Source organism: Micropterus salmoides, unplaced genomic scaffold, assembly GCF_014851395.1.
Source record: "Micropterus salmoides isolate LMB-PRFRI ecotype aquatic unplaced genomic scaffold, ASM1485139v1 Ms_hic_scaffold_3, whole genome shotgun sequence".
Taxonomy (NCBI): domain Eukaryota; kingdom Metazoa; phylum Chordata; class Actinopteri; order Centrarchiformes; family Centrarchidae; genus Micropterus; species Micropterus salmoides.
The window spans coordinates 38,125,620-38,148,088 of record NW_024042261.1 but is presented as its reverse complement, the minus strand read 5'-3'; the positions used below and the strand labels follow the sequence as shown (position 1 = coordinate 38,148,088).

The 22,469-nt window shown below is 40.6% G+C and overlaps 2 protein-coding genes across 2 annotated transcripts in view; both read left to right on the top strand.

The window, feature by feature from the left end:
• LOC119882703 (coxsackievirus and adenovirus receptor homolog) overlaps positions 1–21,101 on the top strand; it is a 39,046-nt gene extending 17,945 nt beyond the window's left edge. Inside the window, exons 3-4 of the mRNA XM_038692891.1 lie at positions 20,105–20,440; positions 20,553–21,101. Of these exons, the coding sequence (XP_038548819.1) occupies positions 20,105–20,440; positions 20,553–20,728 (512 nt within the window). The 3' untranslated portion in view covers positions 20,729–21,101. The remainder of the gene's footprint in view (positions 1–20,104; positions 20,441–20,552) is intronic.
• Positions 8,579–13,484, top strand: LOC119882702 (BEN domain-containing protein 5-like). Its single transcript, XM_038692890.1, has 8 exons — positions 8,579–9,348; positions 9,631–9,749; positions 10,451–10,734; positions 10,974–11,092; positions 12,495–12,530; positions 12,655–12,713; positions 12,853–13,060; positions 13,165–13,484. Exons 1-8 carry the CDS (start codon positions 9,192–9,194, stop codon positions 13,299–13,301), a joined length of 1,119 nt encoding a protein of 372 aa, XP_038548818.1. The 5' UTR covers positions 8,579–9,191; the 3' UTR covers positions 13,302–13,484.
• Positions 21,102–22,469: the final 1,368 nt, after the last annotated feature.

The window sequence follows — 22,469 nt, the reverse complement described above, 5'->3', positions numbered from 1 at the left end:
TGTTGAAGCAGGTAAACTTGCACACAGAGGAAGCTGTGCGTCATGCGTGACTCGGGAGCGGGTTGCCACTTTACCACCACTGTATGAATGTAAGTTAATGTTAGTTTCTGTTTGAGCACAACGCATTTTTTTGTATCTTGAAACAGATCTTTGTTTCACTGTGGTTTTAAAGGACTTGAAGGCTCAATTCTGCGTAAAGCCCAACAGAACTATTTTATCCACCATATTCTCTCTCTGTGCATCTCAAAAATAAATAAGAGCTGGTAGCTGCTGAGTGAAAGATTAGTTTCACCGGCGACACTCTCACCGTCGGACATCGCTATAAAACTAATAAATACCGATGTGTAAAGAAAAGAAACAGGCTGATGTCCAAAGCGATGCTCTGTTCAACAACAGGACAAATAATTAATATGGCTATCTCAGTCAATGCAGTGATCGTTTGACAGATGTTATTTTGAAATGAAAATTTCAATTTTCGGCCTTTTGTTGTTTATTTTTTGAAAATCCTTCTGAGATCAGGGGCTTTTCAAAAACATCCGGGGCTAACGACGCCGCTGATGGTGAGTGTTGCGTAAAAGCGCTTTGAAAAGACTAGAAAGGCTGTGATGGAAATTTGATATTTTACTATGTTTACTGTTTCACCCTGCATGCTTCATCAGAATAGATCAGTGTTTCACTGTGTGGTATTAGATTATTTTATTATATTACAGCTAGGTGAAGTTTCCCATGGGAAAGATGCTCGTTAGAGAGTTTTCTTATCAGACTGTCCTTGATAGGCCTTCATCTCAGGACAGCTGGTCGCTACTCCCTTCCTCCCTTGGATAGCTGCGTAATACCCTTACAGTATAAAGTCACCTGTTTCTTCACTGGCTCTTTGTCTTACACTCTGCAGACTGTTTGCACTCTGTATGTTTGTCTGACCCTTTGCAAAGAATAAAACCCTTAAAAGACGTCTGGATTGGACTCTTTATTTCAGAAGACTCACTAAGAGACAAATTTCCATTACAATACAAATACGGAGTAGGCAACGTTTTATTAAATCACTGCCACAGTCTGACAGCCACCGTTCAGCTCACAGAACACTGGCCGACAAACTGTGACGTTTGTTTGACACTCATCAAGTAAGTTATTAGATTTCTCCCACTCTCGTCCTCGTCGGTACTTTTGCGGATGCGGTTGTGTTCTGGAGCTGCTGCAACCGCGGTTGTTTCAACTCGACTCAGATCCGCCCCTATCTGACTCAGACTGGCCCTGAACCTGATGGTATAAATGAAACCAACCATGGCAGTGAGGATTACTCAGTCAGGGGTAGAAAATGGTGGGATGATTTGCATGGGATGCTGAATTAAAGACAACTCAGAAATACGGGAAAAACCGGATGCGCTATAAAGTCCTCAAATACGGGACGATTCCGTAGGCGATTTTAAGGGACGGGGGGACATCCTTAGTTGTGAAGTCAGTAAGCTACACTGAGATGACAGAGTGACTGTTGAGTTAATGCCAATATGTTTAATAATAAATAGCTACACACGGTTCATCATGCTTAAAAACTCCACCTGCTTTCTGCCTTAATGGACGCTAACAGTAGAACAGTCTGCATGTAGTCATGCTCACTGGTGAAACCTGAAGAAGAGACACCAAATTATCTTATTCTTAACCTTTATTTAACTAGGAAAGTTACGTTGAGGTTAAAGCCTCTTTTACAAGTGAGATCAAATCAAGACAGGGTCAGATAGCTGCATCAAACAGATAACCAAGCAATAATAAGAAACCAATTACAACAACATCATTAGGTACAACAGAAAACACAGCAAAACAAGTCTCCACGACAACATTTGTACAACAACAACACAAACATTTAGGTATTACATAATACCCTACATAGTAGACCTACTGTTCACAGAAACAACAGTATTAGATTTGGCAAAGCAGCTGCAGTTAGCAGTGACCACCTCCTTTATTGTTTAAAATCATTTAGAGAGATGAGGGATTGAAGTTTGAGCTTGGTCTGCACATCATTCCAAGACCAGGAGCCATAGTAGAACAGGCTTAGCTTTCCAGCCTCTGTTCTGATAGCAGGCACTTTGAACTGTAGCCAGTTATGTGACCTGAGATTATGACGGCTTTGAAAAGTTAAAAAAGTCCTGTTTCAATAATTTGGAAGTCATCTTGTAAATTAAAATATACCAACGCTCAAGCCTGCGCAAGTGAAGAGATGACAAACCTTATCAATCTGTACAGTAGGTTATACAATGATGTGTCCTACAACTAGCTAGTTAGCGTTTTTGTGAAGCCATGGAGAAACAGTACTTTAGCCTGTCAAGAAAACACAATGTGAATTTTAATTGCTTTGCATGATCATCAACATGGTATTTAAAATTTAGGTTTTAGTCCAACCAGATTCACAGATATTCATAATTGTCAACAGACTGGATCCAGACTCCATCCAGGGTCGTGATGGAGAGGGGTGGTAGCTTTGTTCGCCCGCTGGCAAAAACCATAACTTTAGTTTTATGTGGGGTTACCAGCAGCTTCAAATCTAATAGAGCATGTTGCAGGATTTCAAAATCTGCCTGCACATTTGAAAAGGCCAACTCAGCTGTGAGGGCGCAAGAGTACAGAACTGTGTCATCTGCATACAGATGATACTAACAAAAATCTAAACTTTTCAGAAATGTAATTAATGTAAACTAGGAAAAGCAAGGGTCCCAAAACTGAACCTTGTGTAACACCTTTCGTAACAAGGAGTGGGTTTGACATGTCATTGCCATGTTTGACCATTTGTGAATGATTGGTCAAGTAGCTATGGAACCATTTGATCTCATTGCATGCCAGCTCTCACCAGGGTATTAACAAGTAATGGATGATCCACAGTATCAAACGCCTTTGTGAGGTCTATGAACAGAGAAACATAGGTATATTTTTTATCTATAGCCTCTTTGAAGTCATCCATAACTTTTAAAGTGGCGGTTACTGGACTGTGCCCTGACCGGAAACCGGATTGCATTTCATGTAAAATGTTATGCGAGTGCAAATATTTAAGTTGATTCCAGTATTTTTGAAAGAACAGGGGGATTAGAAATTGGCCTAAAATTGTTCATGTCATATCAATCGCCAGCGTTGAATAGGGCTGTAATGTAAGCTTGCTAGAACCTGGTTTAAACTAATAGACATGTTAAAAATGTGAATAATAGGCTCAGCTATGACCGGTGCAGCTACCTTTAACAGAAAGGGATCAAGACCATCAGGTCCAGGCGCCTTTTTGGGGTCTATTGAATTCAGTGACAGCAGAACATCTTGAACTTGTAGGGCTTCAAAATCAAATGAGAACGCAGAGGTACTAGGTAGCAAAAAACATGTTGATGGATCAACTGAAATTGATGGAAGCTGCTGATCAAATAAATGACCTGCCTTCTCAAAAAGACTGTTGAAGGCATTTAATATATCACTTGTATCTGTGATAGTAACATTTCCAATATTATTATATAATTGCTGGGGAAAGTCTGATGGCTTTTTATTCTGTAATACTTGGATTGTTTTCCATTAGTTGAGGTAAGGTAATAATTTGATTTAGAGGTCCTAACGGCAGAAGTACATTGATTTCTCAAAGTTCTGAAGCCTTGCCAGTCTACATTACTTTTGGTCCTCCTTGCAAGGGACCATTGTTTAATTCTTGATTGAATTAACTGGGCTAGTTCCCGAGAAAACCAAGGATTATCTCTGTTCTTTATTCTGAGCTTTTTGAAAGAGGCATGTTTATGAGCCTATTCTAATTTAAATCACCAAAAAAAACAATTTCCGAATCTGCCTATAGCAACCAATTGTAAATGGAGCATTTGCAACCTTGATGTCTAAGGCTATAAGTTTAAACGGACTTGGGATTGACTTTGAAAGTAAAACAGACGATATTTTTGAGATAGGCTACATAAATAGCTGCACCACCAACACCTATAACATCATCAGGGACAGAGGGTTTAAGCCAAAATCTGGATTAGCAGACATGAACCACGTTTTCAATAAATCCAGTTTGGGTAATAAACTTCTAGCGTTGATATGTAGAAAACCATACCAAAGAACCGGCCTCGGCCACAGTCAGCGCACGTTGTCAGCCTGGCCGATCCCTCAACTGGTGAAATGACTCCGTAAAGCTGCCAAACTACTAGACATCAATACAACTACAATTCATCGCGCCACCATCTTGACATTTAAATATAACTACTTTTTATTTCACTAGATGTGACTGATGCGATGTTTCAACCACAGATGATAAAAGTGATGAAGAGAACACACCTGTTTTTAAATTATAAAACATCCCAGAATTCTCTCCTAATTTGATTTGTTTGACAAAACAATTTAATATCAGAGGCAACAAGAAAATACTTATTCCTATTAAATACTTTTGCTTTTGTACTCTTAGTTATTTTGATGACTGCTTTTTTCTCTTCTTTTTACTTTTTTTCTATTTGAGCACTTGTTTTTGTAAAGTAAGGTTTTGGCTACTCCACCAACCACCAACAGGAACACTTCCTCCTAACTGCTATATCCAAGACGAACCAACTAATTCCGTAACCCTCAGGGGGCTCCTCCCCAGTGGAAGACCCAGCGACAACCTAAGAATAGACTACGAGCAGATTTCTGCATATTATTCCTCAAAATTTCAACATAATTTTCTTCCTTCATGATGCCATACACCTGCCCAAGGCCTGAGGCTGCAAAACAGCCCCACAGCATGATGCTCCCACCACCATGTTGAACTGTGGACTGGGTTCTTAGGGTTTCTTTGCTAAACATAAGCAACATCCATGTGGCCAAACACTTCCAGTTTAGTCTCATCTGACCAAAGCACATACTTCCTAAACTCATCTTTACCTTTCAAATGTTCACGGGCAAACCTCAGTCTCAATTCTGCTTAATTTCAAATCCTTGCAACTTGTATGATTTGATCCACAGAGCTCTTCACTTGGAAGAACTTGGAATATGGAGAGTCATACAGGCTGGACTGCTGGTAGATTGTTGCACTGGATGAGTCTGAGGTGAAGCTAAGCCTCAAAACTAGCTTGACCAGGATTAGACTAGTCCAAACAATACTTTTCCATGGAATCTATGGTCACTCAACCTACTTTATAAAGTAGAATTTGAAATTAAGCTGGCTTAACAGACAATCTTTTTTAAACAACCCTCAGATGTGGTTGGTAGAAGAGCTCACCATTGTGTCATCTGGATCCAATTGAAGATCAAGATGGCCAGATGGAGACATGGTCTGCAGAGGATAAAGAAGAGATGGCACAATCACACAGTATTAAAAGTGGTAAGGCACAGTGGAAAATGACCACTTGCCACAAAGAGAATATTACTCTCTCACCTCAACATCTGCAGTGTGTGAATCTGATCCAGAAGCAGTATCTTCTTCTCTGCTGTATTCTGCATAGGGCAAGGCCTAAACACACAGAAGTATAATTTAGAAAACAATTTTAGCAATGTTGGGACCTGAACAGTCTGATAAAACAAAGGAGCAGGCCTTCGGGCATCCCACAGCTCTGACTACTAGCATGTTGGAATTTTAAAAGCCTGACCTAAAGTTATTTCAAGACAAAGGAACAGGCACAAAAGCCCCGTTTTATAGCCAGATGTGAAATATTGGATTAGACCTAAAAGCAGAACTGCCATTGGCTGCACTCGCAAGTCTACAGGCCACCCCGGTGACGTACCCGGCGCGCCCCACTAGAGTATTAGAAGGACCGAGGCCACCGTCTCTTTGTCTTTCCACACTGCGCGAGTGGGAGACACTGAACTCTCCCAACATTGATCTTTTGTTCCTGAATACAGACTTAAAACTCGCTGGACAAGCTCTGCAAATCTACAACACATCTTTTATTTTTGGATCCTAAGGAGCGTTGCTGTTTCAACACAACAAATCCTAACCCGCACTGTGTCCTACCTTCCCAAAATTAGTGGAATTGTTGGAATTGTACTGAGCAGTACCAAGGCTTCGCCAGGATCCAATCTGAGAAACACCTCAGACGGATGTATTCCTATTCAGAGCTGGCGCTATCATTGTCACTACCAAGAGTGACCTGAGCAAGAGGCTTAACTAAACTGTCTGGGCAGTTGGGTTGGGTATTGTTAAAGTTTTTAAGATACCAGTACCAAAACCAGTACCCTTAAAGTGATACCGATACCAATAGAGTACTTCATTCGATACCTTGCATAAAATGCCACCTGTTGAAGCCATAGCCTAATATTATTTTTTGTTGTTATGGACATGCAAGGTTATCTATTTTATTTTTCTTGTTTCAAATAACTGTTACATAAAAGTATTATAGGAAATTGTATCAGATCGCTTCTCACCCTAACTAGGAGGAGAAGTGAAATAGTTTAGTGACCAAATAAGTTGTGGGAAACGAATTTAAGGTAATTTTTGTGTTGAAAGTAAACAACAGAAAATTATTTTGTTGACTTTCAATCAATAAACTGAATTGAAAGATCTCCGTGTGTTTTTTCCTTTAGTGGTGAGACGCAAACCTCCAAAAACGACAGTAACAAGTATGAAACGAGTCAGGGGTCTGTTCAAACAAGTCGCTAAACTACACTAAAGACTCAAACAGCGGAAAAGAGAATCTGCAAGTCCAGCCAATCAAACCAACTACACCTGAAGCAGCCACAGCTGCAGCCGGAGGCTCCGTGAAAAAAAATCAGCTGATCACTGCTGCGCCACAAAAACGTTTTATTGATGTAATGGAATGCAGCGATTGATCAGTGACAAGTGATATGAACAGCAAATAAAAATGTACAGAGTAATGTTAAATGATACCAGAAGATGAAACCAACGGAAAGCCAAGCTTGGTGATAAACTTGTGTAACAGTGACGAACATGCCTCAGACCGCAGCCGAAGGTGAGCGGCTGTTAAAACCACACATGGTGAAAAAAGGCTGCTCTTCTCTTTTTTTCGGTGTGTTGCTTGCGTGTTTGGCTGCAAGCAAAATTATACAAATAGTCATTTTTTGTCGCGATGTGGTTACAAAAAGTATCGCATGAAGTACTTTTTTGACTGGAGACATTTGATTCTACTCGATACTGGGCTGTTTCGGTCGATACCATAAAGGTATCAAGCAGCGATACCTTTATGGTATCGAGTAGCGATACCCATCCCTGCTGGGCAGAGATATATACATAATTATATTGTTATGTGCTGAGCTTTTGTGTTACATTTACATTTGTATGTTGATTGTGGATTTTAAGTGAATGTTCCATACGCTGTTAGGTCTCGTTGATAAAAGGTAGTTACGATACTATTACACAGTATGAAATTTCTGCTTGTGGTGCAATTGTGATTTATACTCTTGTGTGTACAATCGCTAGACTCTGCCCAAAGCAAAGCCAGCATCCACCAACTGAGTATAACTCATTGTGCACAGCACTCGTGTGTTACATTGTAATTCACCGTGATAACTAAACTCACAGACAACACTTTGTATGATATTGCTATTTCCCTTCTTTCCTTTAACTAACCCATGGACCTACCATAGACTGTATACACTCATGTCACTTGACCTCTGCCGCTAGTGTCACCAGTGACCCACAGACAACCTAGTGTCAATGTGCGTCGCCATTTTTGGAGTTTTTGAATAGAGAGAGAGAATCAGCCATATTGGACCTGGTGTTACCCACATTTATATTTCTAGAATATCTCTCATATTCACAGCAACATCTGACAATCTCGCAAGCACGCTTTGGTTTAAGAGCTCACCTGATCAGTTGTGTCATCTGGATCCAACTGAAGATCAAGATGGCCAGATGGAGACATGGTCTGCACAGGATAAAGAAGAGATGGCACAATCACAGAGCAAAAAAACAGTATCAAATGTATTAAGGCCCAGTGGAAAATGACCACTTACAACAAATTTTAAGAGAAAATTACTCTCTCACCTCAACATCTGCAGTGTGTGAATCTGATCCAGAAGCACCATCTTCTTCTCTGCTGTATTCTGCATGGGGCAAGGCCTAAATACACAGAAGTTTAATTTAGAAAAACATTTTGGCAGCATCCGACAACCTCGCACCCACAGTTTGGTTGTAGAGCTCACCTGATCAGCCGTGTGATCTGGATCAGATTGCTGTGTAAGCTTCAAGTGGCCAGATGTAGACATGGTCTGCACAATATGAAGAAAAGATGGCATAAACACAATTAGAGATGCACAATTTTGGAAAATGACACTGCAATATTTTCTTTTCTGCGATATACATTGCGATATGAAAACATACAGGAATTCTCACCTCAACATCTGCAGTGTGTGATCCTCCTTGATCAAGATCAAATCTGCAGTCATCTGTGAAGAGCAATGCCTGAAAAAATAAAACAATTTTAACCATCTACCATCTTTAAAGCAGATCATCAGGTAAAAGACTAAAGTTATTAATCCTTTGAATAATTATTATCCTACACATTACAATAATTATTTCTCATGGAATTACTTACATTATGTCCTCTTTTTAGTCTTGCACGGGGTAATTTAATTGTGCTGTTAGGTTCAATTTGTACTTGCGTTTTGACATTCTTAAAATAAAAAACAACATTGACATCATGATTAACAGACATATTCATGAATAACAGGATGTTGAATTTAAACAATAATTAAGTTACTAAAAGCTGAGACTCACACACCCCTTAAAAAAACCTCACTGATAAGGAAACATTGTTGGAAATGTCCTCTAATCCTCCCACTGCCTGAACAAACTGAACTAGTTAGTTTAAATTAACCATTCGTTTGCAGACTAGTGTTTTGGGGTTGTGGCACTAATAAAAAATTGTGACATATTCTCAGTTGCCAGATTACTTTGTACAACTGCAGCCCAATACTACAGTCCTGTAAAAATCCTCCTACTGAAGGGTACAATACTGTGACTGTGTAAAAAGGCTGTGTTATACAGATATGTTTAAGTTTAATCAACCCCAGTACTTTATCTGACAGACTGTAGTAGAATAGTGTGTCTCAGACATCTAAGACTGTATCCAAGGCAACAGGGCATCTCACTCGCGTGCTTCCCGCCGTTGAAGTTACTTGGTTAACGTTACTTTAGTTACTTGGTACTTTTACAATAGGATTTAACACGATAGATTTAGAATAACGTTACTTATCAACTTTGAAAATATAATTATATCATAACTCCGCTATAAATATCACTAACAAATATGTTTGCTTATGTAAGATATATAGAAGACGGGTGTAAAGAAATCGTCCCTATTTCTTACATTAAGGACTTTGACAGCAACTGTGATAATAGCAATAAGATCTACTGTGTGCGCTGGCAGGAGGACTATTTTAAAGGCCAAATATTGTTCCTGAAGGGTGAGTAATTACCTCCAATAGTTCGGAACATAATAAGAGTAATTAAATGGAAAACTTGGATACCTTTATCTAATGCTAACGTTTTTAACTGATGTGAGTTTTGGCTAACGCGTTTAGCCGTTCTAGCTAACGTTAGCTAGCTAATGGTGGCAAGCTAATTAGTTAGTGCCGCTGAGTTTCAACACTTTATTCTTAGGACGGCAAACGGAGTGTGTAACAACAGTTCGTAACGTTATAGCAGGTGATTTCAAGTACTTACATCCAGTGTGATTTACATTCCAGAGTCGAGAGAAGAAGTGGAAGAGCAGCTGTCCAAGGGGAAACGCGTCCGTGTGAGACGGCTGAAGGAGACCAAACCCCCACCGGCACGCTCCGAGAAAGAGGAAGCCAAAAACATAAATGTAACGTTGATGGCTTCAAATAATACAGCTTGTTGGAGCTATATTCTTATTTTTGTTTATTTTGGGTTTGAGTTAATTTATAGCCCAATTTATTTCTTTTCTTTTCTTGTTAAAGTTAATTTGGTTTATTTTGTATTTATGCTTTACTTGCATTGTCGTTTGTTGGTCACATGGTGTTATGTTCATTTGCATAAGTAGGTCAAGGTGAGAGGTGCCGCAGGCACGAGGGCATATGGTTTTTTACCAGCGTGAGAGAGGCAGCAGAAATGTCTGTAAGCTTGCTTATGTGTGTGAATAAACCTCCTCAAACTCAATTTTGTTATGGACATCACTTTGCTTTGGTACCTCTGAACCTGCGTAAAGCCTAACCATGACGTAGCCTCAAGTGGCCATTTGAGAAGTTTGTTATTATTTGTTTTTGTTTAAGTTTATGGACAAATAGCCACTACACAGCTATTGCCATCTTGTGGCACTTGAATGTAACTAACAGTTACAAAATACAACTTTGACATGAACTTTAATCTGTACTGCAATGTGTTTTTGCGTTTCTGACCTTCACATGGTAATAATATCATGCTCCAAATCTATCCATTAACCATATATTGTTTTCACATTGCTTTGTTTGTTTGGTTTGTTTGTATGGGACTCTTGTATTACAGTGTGATGCCTTTTTATATTTATGCTTTTATCCATGTTTCCAGAAAAAGGAGAAAAAAGCAGCAGAAGAGGCAAAAAAAAACAACCTCATGGCCTTACTTAAGGAAAGAAAAATGAAAAAAAAACTGTCTCCGCTCTGCCCACCTCCAAGCAACAAAATGAGAGAGCATATCTTATCAGATACGTTCTCCGAAGCAGACGACAACGATGATGATGATGATGGTGGGGTTGTTCCTCAAAAACTTTTTGAGGATGCAAAACAAAAACAATGCCTCTACCTCAAGAAATTTAATGATGTGTCCCTTCAACTGCAGGAAACCAAAAACAAGTAAGGGAGTTTTGAACAGCATTAAGAATGTTTTTTTATTAATGTAATGGCTTGAAATTTGATCTTTAGCCCAGTGTTTTGTTTAACCTACTTGAAAACTTTAAACATTCACTAGCCGTTGGCTGGTAGACAAAAAGTTAATTTTGCAGATAACTTCAACTTATATATTTCACATAAAATATAATTTTTATTGTTTCTTCCAATCACAGGTAGTTATGACATATTTCCCTCTGTAACAGGTTGTCGGACCAGGAGAAGATCACAGCAGCAGTCGAGGCTGAGAATAGCACACTACGAGCGCTAAACATACAACTGCAGCAACATTTGCTGAAATCACTGAACTCTGTGCAATGCAATGGTGAGGACAGATTTGTTTCCCCCTCATTTTTCCTAAGTTCTGAGGATGCCATTCAAACAAAAATGCAATTTGTGAGCTGAAAATGTAGCTTCTTAATGACATGATTTATTTTGTAATTTAGTGGTATTTTATCTGTGGCACAATTTCATAACCAATGATCAACATTTCTATTTTGCTCACAATTTTGCCCCATAATCTGATTCCATAGGAACAACTACATTCAGATACAGTGCAGTACGCTGAAATCGTGAAAACATGATATAAAAACCTTCTCTGATCATGAAGCCTAATGTTAAATCAACAGCTCTGTGGTTTATCAGCGAAGTGTCTGAACTCCACTACAGACAGGTCTCTGTTAACAGTGGCAGACAGAACGTGTCTCTTCTATGAAACATCTGGATCCTAACCACGCTGCAGTTATTATAAATTCTAAGGAACTGGTCGTGGGTCACATCTCTCTCTCATCCAGGGGCCGTCTCTCCCTCTTCATCTCTTGCAGTTCTCATACAGTCAACAACTACTGTTACTGACTGTTGTGGCAACTTAGACGTGCAGTATGTCGATGTTTAAGTGTGCTGTCTGCTGATGTGTAAACACAGGAACGCACTATAGAAAATTACTATAGTATTATTATAGAGTTGGCTTTGGTAAAAAGTAAAGTTATTGTTATACTATAGTGTTTATATAGTATCTCTATAGTATTTCCCATAGTATTACTGTTTTTTTTTCAGGTAATGACTATAGTAAACTACAAATTCACTTTATCATCATCATAATATTACAATAAGAATGTTCTATAGTGTGTTAAAAAAATAACTATCCAAACACTACATTACATTCTACAGTAATATAAAATAATATAGGAATACTGCAAAGATCTAGGTACATAAGTATTACAATTGAAATATTATAGGGCTACCACAGATAATAAAACAGAACTAAAAAAAAAAATATCGATACCGTAGCTGGTGAAAAACACTATTGAACATTTTAGAAACTTACTACAGGACACTATATAATTCTTATAGTATATTATAGTAAGACTCTGGTCAATTTCGTAAGGGTGGGGCTGATTGGCACACATTTTACTCTGCTGTCTCAGGATTTTGAGAACGCAGGTTAAGGTTTGGTTTTCCAAGCACATTCGACTTTTGAAAGACCATGGGGTAATTATAAATCTTACGTGGCCTGGGAATGCCTCGGTATCCAGACTGAACCAGGAAATTAAGACAAACATAAACATTCAAGGAATAGCAGCTATGAATAAAGCAAATTCAAATTTTAGCACACTGCTTTGGATATGCAATTAGGGAAGCCTATATCTGGGGGATTTACAATATTTTTTGTCATGTTTTTCATCATCTCTCAAATTTGTAATATATGTGTTCTTTTTCTCTCAAAGATCCTGTATCACAAAGCCCAGAGAAGGCCTTAAAAAGTAAGTGCAACTAATATATTGCTCACAGATGTATGAAAACTATCGAGGCCCGCATTAAACCAAGTACAGGGTTGCAAATGGATGAATTTGCAGGTTGTGTATGTTTACATTATGCTTTATATAGTTGCAGAGTCTGGCTGTGCAGATGAGGTGGGACCCTCTGCTTCTCCCAAAGGAGACGAGGTACAGGATTTGTTTACATTGCCCTGCATCTGTGTGCAAGGGTTAATGTAAGAACCCCAACTACACTTCAAGTGTTTCTGACTTCTATATGTAAGTACAATCTAATACCTTTATTATTTTTGTTTTGGATTTTTGCCAGATTCACTTGGGAGGGGAAGTAAGAATTCGAAAAGAGACGTGGTCCAGGATCCAGAATAGCACCAGGGATTCGTTATTTGTGAAAGAGTTGGCAGTGGCGATGTGGGGCACTAAAACCCTGGGGGAAAGGAGCCTCACGGGGAAAGAATGCCCCTCCACCCAAACCACCAGGCAGCCTTTAACCCCACAGAAACTACACACATTAAAAGGTAGGAGTGGCCACAAGGTCTTTGTGGGATGCCAAGTGCTGGGTTATTTGATTTACATTTTTCTTTGTTCTGGTGTGACACTGTATCTGTGTATTTCTTTTCAGTCTGTTACAAGGAGTGGCTGCGTCGGAAGAATCTGGAGGAGACGGAGACGCAGGCCAGATGGGGAAAGGCTGGACGTTTCATAACTGAAAAAATTATGGACATTAACAAACAAACAAAAAAAAAGCCACTTCAGTGAGAATAAGAGCACTCAAAGTGCCATGCAATGTAAGGTCACTTAAGTTTTGTTCATTTTGACGATGTTGTGATTTGCTTGTTTTTTATGTTAAACAGTAATTGTTTATTGGTTCTTGTTATTATTAAATGAAAATACTGTTTTGAAAACATTTATGTCTTTATTTTGGTGGTTACTAACATACATGAAACAAAGAAGCATAATATCTTCATCATTTTCATTATACTAAAATTCAATGTGGTTGTCCAACATACCAGCACCAAAACACAACATATGCTGGTCTTGCTGGTAAAACCAGCATGCATTGTGCTGGTTATGCTGGTGAGCAGCTATGCTGGTGTATGCTGGTTTTTCCAGCAGGGCTGGTATTTGTTTAGGTGTGAAAAGTAGAGTGCTTTCACATCACTGAAACTAACAAACGGTCGCAGTATAAGGGAAACACCAGGGGAAGTACCCTGAGAAAGGTCATTCAAAAAAGCACGAAGACTACTACTTGCAGTTCAGCATGAGTTACCATGGTGATCTACCACCTCCATGATACTGAAAGCCCAGCAGGGTTAACCCCTGTAGCCGGTGAGTGAAATACACTGATGATGATCACTGGATTGACTCTGATATTATATAATATCAACAGTAGCTTATAGGCATCGGTTTCTTTTGTTTCTTGCAATTCAAATAAGCTTTATTGGCATGATTGTGTAACAATATTGCATATACAAACCAGGCTAGCTACATAAGAACAATCAACCCCATACATTTCATTAAACAAGTAATTAAAGCGCAAAGTATAGCGTGTGTGTGTGTGCAAAATAAATAAATAAATAAATAAACAGTAAGCGCGTGTGTGAGTTAAAAAAATAAATATTTATTAAAAACAAAACACTGGTGCGGTGGTTAGCACTGTCACTTCACAGCAAGAAGGTCGTGGGTTCAAACCCCGGTCGTCCCGGCCTTTCTGCCTTTCGGTGTGGAGTTTGCATGTTCTCTCCGGGTGCTCCGGCTTCCTCCCACCATCCAAACACATGCAGGCTAGGTTAATTTTTGTCTCCCAAATTGTCCTTAGGTGTAAATGTGAGTGGTTGTTTGTCTATGTGTGGCCCTGCGATGGACTGGCGACTTGTACCCGATGTCAGCTGGGATTGGCTCCGGCCAATCCGCGCCCCTGTAGGCTGGATAAGTGGATGAATGGATGGATAAAATAAATAGATAATACCGTAAAAGTGTGTGTAGCTACTGTGTGTAAAAAGGATAGTAAAAAAATTTATTGATTAAAAATAATAATAAAATAGAAATCATTATCAAATATAAAAACAAAACAATTACTAAAATATCAAACAATCAAAATAATAATAATTTGAACATTTTCCACTGGTTGTCCTCACTTCATGGCATGAGGAGACATATTTTGCAGCAATTATTTCACGTTTGGGCATTTCTCGCTGTAAATAGGGGAGTTTCTGTGTTCTTGCTGACAGTGAGTCCATAAACAGAATGTCGTTGGTGAAACTCTTTCACTCAGCAGCTGCCAGCTCTTATTTATTCAGGAAACAATTATATTTGAGATGCGCAGAGAGAGAAAATATGGTGGATAAAACCGTTGGCTTTACGCATGACGCACAGCTTCCTCTGTATCCAGCTTTACCTGCTTCAACAAGAAGCTGCTCCGTGTTGCTGCCACAATCATTCTTTGCGTTGTAAAGATTATGTTCATGGATGCTTTAGGAATAAGATTGTTTTTCTGCATGTGCTACTGCAAAGCAAGTAGTTTGGTTGGCTACATGTCCATAATGAAAGAGACAGTGCTGGGCAGCAAGCTGATATTTTAAAATGTTCTTATCGATGCCTACATGGAGATTTAAAAAGGAAAATAGCTAAATTACAGATAATCAACAAGCAAAGCAAATTACAGGAGTATTGTAAAGGAGCATCCTGCAGGATTTCAGAGGAAGAGGACAGAGGCCACAGGAGGAGGACGAGCTTGTAAGTGGATCATAGCAAACAAAGTATTCTAAAACTAACGTATAAAAGCACTTTGTTATGCCAATGGCATGTCGTCAGAGTTTCGATACATTGCCATGTTGAAACGCGCATAATTAAAGTCGTGAAACGTTGCAGTTTCGTTAGGTTTAGGCACAGAAAGTACTTGGTTGGGTTTTGGCAACAAAACTACTTGGTTAAGGTTAGGAAAAGATCATGGTTTGGGTTAAAATAGCTATGTATGTCAATTAAGACTTAAGTTAACTAACGTTAATGTCAATTTACCTCACTCGCCTAAATAAAAACATTTAATGTTTTGTTTCGCACGGGACACAAACCCTGTTCTCCTGCTTCAAGGTCCGGGTTCTGGCCCTCTATCCACCCCAATCACCTCCTTACTTCGTCTTTTTTCTTAAATATCATACTTGCCTTTACCATCAAAAACTGACACAACAGGGCTTCCCTCAATACGTCGAACTATGACGTCAAAGTGATTGTTCTTATGTAGCTAGCCTGGTTTGTATGATGCCTGGTTTGTATATGCAATATTGTTACACATTCATGCCAATAAAGCTTATTTGAATAGCAAGAAACAAAAGAAACCGTCCCTAGTGCGTCACAAACTGACCATTATGGCTCTTGACCAAGCGTCCATATGTGACGACTTGGGAGTGAGACCGGGTTGAGCCCCTTCATAATCTCCCCTCTCCAGTCTGTCCTCCATCTTCTGCCACTGCAAAGCCACACTAATAAGAACATTCTGTTTTCAAAAGTCATTTGAAATGAGCATTTAAGTGCTTTATTTAAAAATAATGTGTTTACATCATACATACTAACCCCGCCCCTCGCCGACGCGTCAGAAGCTCCATTTGCATAAAGAGCGCAGAAACAGATTGAGCGGCTACAGCAGCATCATGGGGATCTTCAGTCTGATGGAGGAAAACTTTGTGCTCCTGTTGCTCCTTCTGTCTCCAGCAGCTTCAGGTAAAGACGAGCTTTTATTGTGACACATTCATTCTGCTGCTGTTTGTTGGGACATCATGTTCAGATTCCTCAGCTGGCTGCTGCAGAGCTGCATGTGAACAGGGTTACTATGAGAAACACTTTTACCGCCGCTGTTACTTTTTAAAAGTAGGACTAAATGCATCACGGTACTGCAGTGTAAAGACAGAACAGAAAGATGCTGTGTCAGGAGAGAGGCTGATGTTCCAGTCTCTGCTCCGCTGAGTGAAACGCCGCAGGCTTCGGACACGTTCAGGGCGGAACCAGAGAGCTGAGGAATCTTTAAACATTAAACCAGCTGTTTTATTTGTGCTCCCGCTGATGAGCCATAACTATCCCATACTGCACCTTTCAGTTGTAAAAGAAATAAAATAAGCCAACTCAGATTTCAAATAATGTCCGCTAAGTATTTCATCAGCCCCCCGGAGCGCAGAGCAGAGCGCCGGATCACTCAGGGTCAGAATAAAGCATAAAGCTGCTGGATAATGCCCCGATAACAGACCTGAATTTAGCTTCTGAGTCCCTTTCAGACTTTAACTTTGCTAACTGATGGAATTATCCAAAATAACATCAAATAGCATTAAAGAATTGCAGAAGACAGCGTCGGTAGTTTTTAATAATTTCCTCTGTGCATATTTAGTTTTCAGTTTAGTTTTCCTGTAAACACGCTGCAGTGAACAGACTGTGCTGTCAGGAGCACTGAGACCATGCGCGGAGGAGCCATTATACACATTTCAAAAATGTTTTTCGGCGATTTTGGAGATGGCCAGGCGGTTTGAGTGACTAGTTAATGAATCAGCCACACACTCCGCATCAGATATGATTAAACGGACAAAAATCATGTGACCTATGGAAGACAAATGTGTACCTGCAGGGGGGTAGTGACTTGTTACAAGTAACGTAATTTTGCAAAATAAATAAATAAAATTAAAAAAGTAATTGGCGCCTTTTCAAGAAATAAAGAGGGCGGTTTCGAGGCAGTCAGTTTCGGGGGGGTGAGTAAGATATGAGTCTGTGTTTGTGAAGTATGAGGCTTCAGACTGACTGTTAAAAAGAAAGGTTCAGTTCATCGGCCTTGTCCTTGAGGAGAGATAAACCAGTGCGCAGGAGAAGAGAGGAAGGCCAGCTGCAAGTCTGCAAACATATAGAAAATCAAGTCAGATGATCACTAGATAGATTCTGATATATTAACAGAATCCTGTTGTTGAACAGATCTCGCTTTCTTTTGATGTATTATCGCCTGTTTTTTTTTTTGTTGTTTTTTTTTTACATTGGTTACTGTTTAATAGCGATGTGAACAGAATGTCGCCGGTGAAACAAATCTTGGCTTCACTCAGCAGCTACCAGCTGTTATTTATTCAGGAAACAATCATTTTTGGGATGCACAGAGAGAAAATATGGTGGATTAAACAGTCCTGTTGGGTTTTACGCATGACGCACAACTTCCTCTGTGTGCAGGTTTACCTGCTTCAACAACGAGCTGCTCCGTGTTACTGCCACAATCATTCTTTGCGTTGTAAAGATTATTTAGATGCTTTAGGTTAGATTTAAAAAGGAAAATAATTATTAAACAGAAATAGCTAAAGATAATCAACCAGCAAAGCAAACTGCATTCCATAGAAATAACCATGTTGCAGCTGTTTCAAACCTGATGAACAGCAGATAAAATATATTATTATATTTATACATGAGTAGGTTTGTCATATTTTTCTTTTACTTTTTATGGGAGTAATTGTACTTTTTCTTGAGTAAAGATTTTGAGTACTCTACCTGCCACTGGCCAGCAGCACCATGGAGAACAGCAGAGATGAGGTCAAGAGCAGGACAGAGTCAGAGCCAGCAGAGTCCACAGCAGCAGTTTATGGTCAGATTCATGATGGTCACCTACTCAAGGGCTCAGCTGAAGTGATTACTTCACTTTAGGGGTGTTAGAGGGATGTTTCTAGTTTTGATAATGTATTTTAAAGGCTCATTTAGTTATGTACTCTACTTGCATAAAAATTCTCAAGAATGCAGGAGTAAAGGTCTCTAAAGACCCAGAGGGCCCGACACATGCTTTGTCTGGAGAGCGGGCTGACCGGGGACAAACTCCTGGGCCACGTTTTTGCCTCCGTCTGTGCCATGAGGTGTGTGTCTCTGCTACGTGTCCATAAACAGTTTGAAAGTAGTCAAAATGTTCACAGAGAGACGAGCATCCTTCAGTATTTTAAGAGGAAGAGGTCAGAGGTCACAGGAGCAGGAGCAGAAATAACTGAGGAGGACGAGCTTGTAAGGCAAGTTTATTTGTATAGCACAATTTAACAACAAGGTCATTCAAATTGCTTTACACAAAACATAAAAGCAACAGAAAATATAATAAAAGTTACAGTGTTACAATCAGGGTTAAAAGAGTTAAATGGAAAATAATAAAAAGCTAAAAACAAAGAAAAAGAGAACAGAACAGTAAAAGTTACAGTGCAGTGTAAGTTATCAATCTTAAATATTTAATTAAAAGCAATAAAAATAAAAGTCTTCAGTCTTAATTTAAAAGAACTGACAGTTTCAGCAGACCTGCAGTTATCTGGGAGTTTGTTCCAGATATACGGAGCATAATAACTGAACGCTGCTTCTCCTTGTTTAGTTTTGACTCTGGGGACAGAAAGCAGACCTGATCCCAGACGACCTGAGAGGTCTGGATGGTTCATAACGATTCTTTGATATACAGGAAGCCAATGGAAAGACCTCAGAACTGGAGTGATGTGATCCACCTTTTTGGTCTTAGTGAGGACTCGAGCAGCAGCGTTCTGAATCAGCTGCAGCTGTCTGATGGATTTCTTAGGGAGCCTGTAAGGACACTGTTACAGTAGTCGAGTCGACTGAAGATAAATGCATGGATAAGCTTTTCCAGGTCCTGCTGAGACATAAGTCCTTTAATCCTTGACATATTCTTGTAAGTTGTATGGATAGCTAGTAGACATACTAAATTCTAAAACTCACGTAGTAAAAAGACTTTGTTATTCCAATGTCACGAGAAACACGATGCTGCTGACAGAGTTATTTATTTGGTATTTTTATTAAAATATTTTGTACCCTGCAAACAACACTTACAGCCTACACTTGTGCTGCGCATGTCGCCGTTTATTTTGCAACAACTCCCAGTCTGTTTTCCGCCGCCACAGCTGCTTTTAATTCATGTGTTACATTCAGTAACAGTCGCAGCTCGTTATTGTCCATTTTGATGTGCATGGGCATGTCAAAATGCCTCGCTAGTGCCCCCTACAGAGCAGCCCCCGGGCCACTTTTCTCCAAAATTAAAAAATTTCGGTGGCACGTGTCACATCCAGACGTACAAAGCCTCTTGGAGCGATGTCCGACACCCAACAGGAAGTTAGCCATTTTGGATTTAATGGTCATTTTTGGTGATTTACACACTTAGTGCTTTAACAAGCTCCTCCTAGAGAATTAATCCGACCGACTTCAGATTTTCACCGTGCAGTCTAAAGGCATCAGTGATCAAATCTTGTGCTATCTGTGAGGTTTCATCAAATGGCGTGCCCGTGGCGTGGCGTGGAAAATAGATGATCTGCCATGAAACAGGAAGTTCACATTGTACCAAACTTTCCACGTTTAATAAGAGTCCCGCCCTGAACACATGTGGGACTCCTCACACCCCTGAGACAGCAACACGTCTTCTAAACTCTGACGTAGTTTCAAGTCTTCATGTACTCATTGGGGACAGGGTCTAGTGTGAGGAGGCTTCCGCTGAATCAGATCTGGTTCTCCCTGGATCCTGGTCCTGTGGAGTCCTTCTGAAATGTAAACCTTTTCCTCTCCGTTCTGGTTTTTAGACCCTGATGTGGTCCAGGTGAACCCTGGAGATGACGCCACTCTGCCCTGTCAGGTTCACAGGGCCCCCATCAGAGCCGTAGAGTGGACCAGAACCGACCCGGAGTCTCCGGTCCTCTTCTTCAGAGATGGACACACAGACACCCCGTTTAAAGGCCGGGTCCAGCTGCTGGACCGGGACCTGAAGGACGGAGACGTGTCTTTAATTCTGAAGAACGTGAGCAGCAGCGACGCCGGGACGTACGAGTGTCGAGTCGCAGCAGGTAGATCCAGATCTAAGAGGGCCCTCATTGAGGAGCCTCCCATCAGAAGGATCCGCCTGGAGGTTCCAGACCCAGGTGAGTTTGTGGAGCTGCAGGTTTTTCCATGTTGGTTCTGAGATAGAGAAGAGGAAACGGAGGCTGCTCCACTGCTCAGTCACTTCTGACTAATGTGCTCTTTGGTCTCCAGGTCCCAGGTCTGGAGACACCGAGGACGCAGACTACAGGCTGTATGCTGGACTCGGAGCAGCAGCAGCAGCAGCAGCAGCAGCAGCAGTTTGTTTAGCTGCTGTTACAGTGGGGGACATGCTGACAAGAAACCAGAACCGTCTCCTGATGGAGCCGATCAGCTCCTCTGATCTCTGAGTGCCTCGACATGAAAGAGTTTCCTTTTGCCCGTTCTGTCAGTCACAGAGGGGGAACAGGTCCACAGGGATCAGGTCTTAGCCTGCTGTTTTCTTATTCGCTCACAGACTGAATGTTGGTCCTGTAGTTCCCACCCTGCTGGAGCTGCTGTCTAGTTCTGTTACTGCAACGCTGCCCCTGACTAGGACTACTAGCAGCTTTGTAAAGAGAGTAATGTATTAAATTAAATGAGGTGAGGAACAGACTTTCATAACAAACTGAAAGACTGATGTGCTAAATAAAACTCTGTTCTGATGCGGTTTCTGTGTTTGTCAGGATGCTTTAAACCTTGAAGTGTATTTTTGGGAACAAATAAATACTTATACTATAATAATACTTGTGGATTAGACACATGCTTCTGGTTTGGGAGCCCCAGGTTCAATTCCTACTGCAACATCCACCAGTGTGTCCCTGAGCAGGACCCCTCGTTGCTCCAGAGGCGTGCGGCCTCTGACATACAGTATTTAGCAATTGTAAGTCACTTTGGATAAAAGCATCGGCAGAGTGAGTGGTTATTATTATCATTATTATAGGAAAGCCCCTAATTACTGTTCACACACTCACAACCAAGAGGACTGGGCATCAGGAGGACCGGGAGTTTTCCTGGTGGGCCGCTGGAGAACTGGGCCCATAAACCTCATGGTCCTAAAACGGAGGAACAAAAGTGCAGCTGATGCTTCGATCGACTGGCCCTTAGTGTATTATTACATTTTAACATAGTTGGCCACGTCAATCACACACTCCACATCAGAACACGATGAAATGATGCATTAAAAAAAAGTGACAAAACACAAAAGTGGTGCTGAAAAGTGAGGGAGTTGAAGAGTTTTGCTGCTTCTTCTGCTCTCTTTTTGAAATCCTTTTTGAAAAAGTTCTGAAAAAATAGCTCCAAGAAATGTTAACAAATAAAAATGCTATGAAAAAGGTTTATTTGCACAGTAAGTCTGCAATGCAATGTAAATATAGAAGAAAATTCTTTCTAAAAGGAGGCCTATTAAAATATATCCTTGTCTTGTTGTCATGGCCCCAATCTTGTGCAAAGTCATGTCTGAAGTGTTTCATCTCTCCCCTAATCTGAGCCCTTAAATGGAAGGATGGCGTGTTGGTGAGGTTTGTCCCAGTCCTGCCCTCCTAGCAGCTCTTCCAGCTTGTGCGGTGAAACCCCTACAGATGGATCAGAGCTCAGCAGCCCGTCTGGTTTCTGATCAGCCCAAAAGGGCTCATGTCCCTCCGTTACTCAGGGACCTCCACTGGCTCCCCGGGGCCTCCAGGATCAGATCCAAGTCCCTGATGCTGCATACAGAGCTACTACTGGGTCTGCACCATCTACCTAAACTCCATATTTCAAGCCTACGTTCCTTCACTGTGCTCCTCCAACGGACGCCGCCTGGCTCTGCCGTCCCTTCACACAAAGCGACCTCAGTCCCTGTGACGCCACGATGGTGGAACGAGCTGCCGCACGCCATCAGAGCAGGGGGCTCTGATGGCGTGCGGCAGCTCGTTCCACCATCGTCCCTCTCTAACTTCAAGAAGCTCCTGAAACTCTGCAGAGAACACTTCCTCTGACCTCTGACATGCACGTCCTGTACTCTTCTTCTGCCCCCTCACAGCTCTCTTGATGGCACCATTCATTAACTCTTCCTCCAGGTATTTGATGCAATGTGTGTCAGCTCTTACTTGATTTATTGTCAGTTGCAGATCT

Excerpts from the sequence above, each read along its gene's own strand:
- LOC119882702 (XM_038692890.1), top strand. The coding sequence starts at position 9,192 with ATGTTTGCTTATGTAAGATATATAGAAGACGGGTGTAAAGAAATCGTC. Across the intron at positions 9,349-9,630 it reads CCAAATATTGTTCCTGAAGG|AGTCGAGAGAAGAAGTGGAA; the intron begins GTGAGTAATTAC and ends TTTACATTCCAG. Across the intron at positions 12,531-12,654 it reads CCCAGAGAAGGCCTTAAAAA|TTGCAGAGTCTGGCTGTGCA; the intron begins GTAAGTGCAACT and ends TGCTTTATATAG.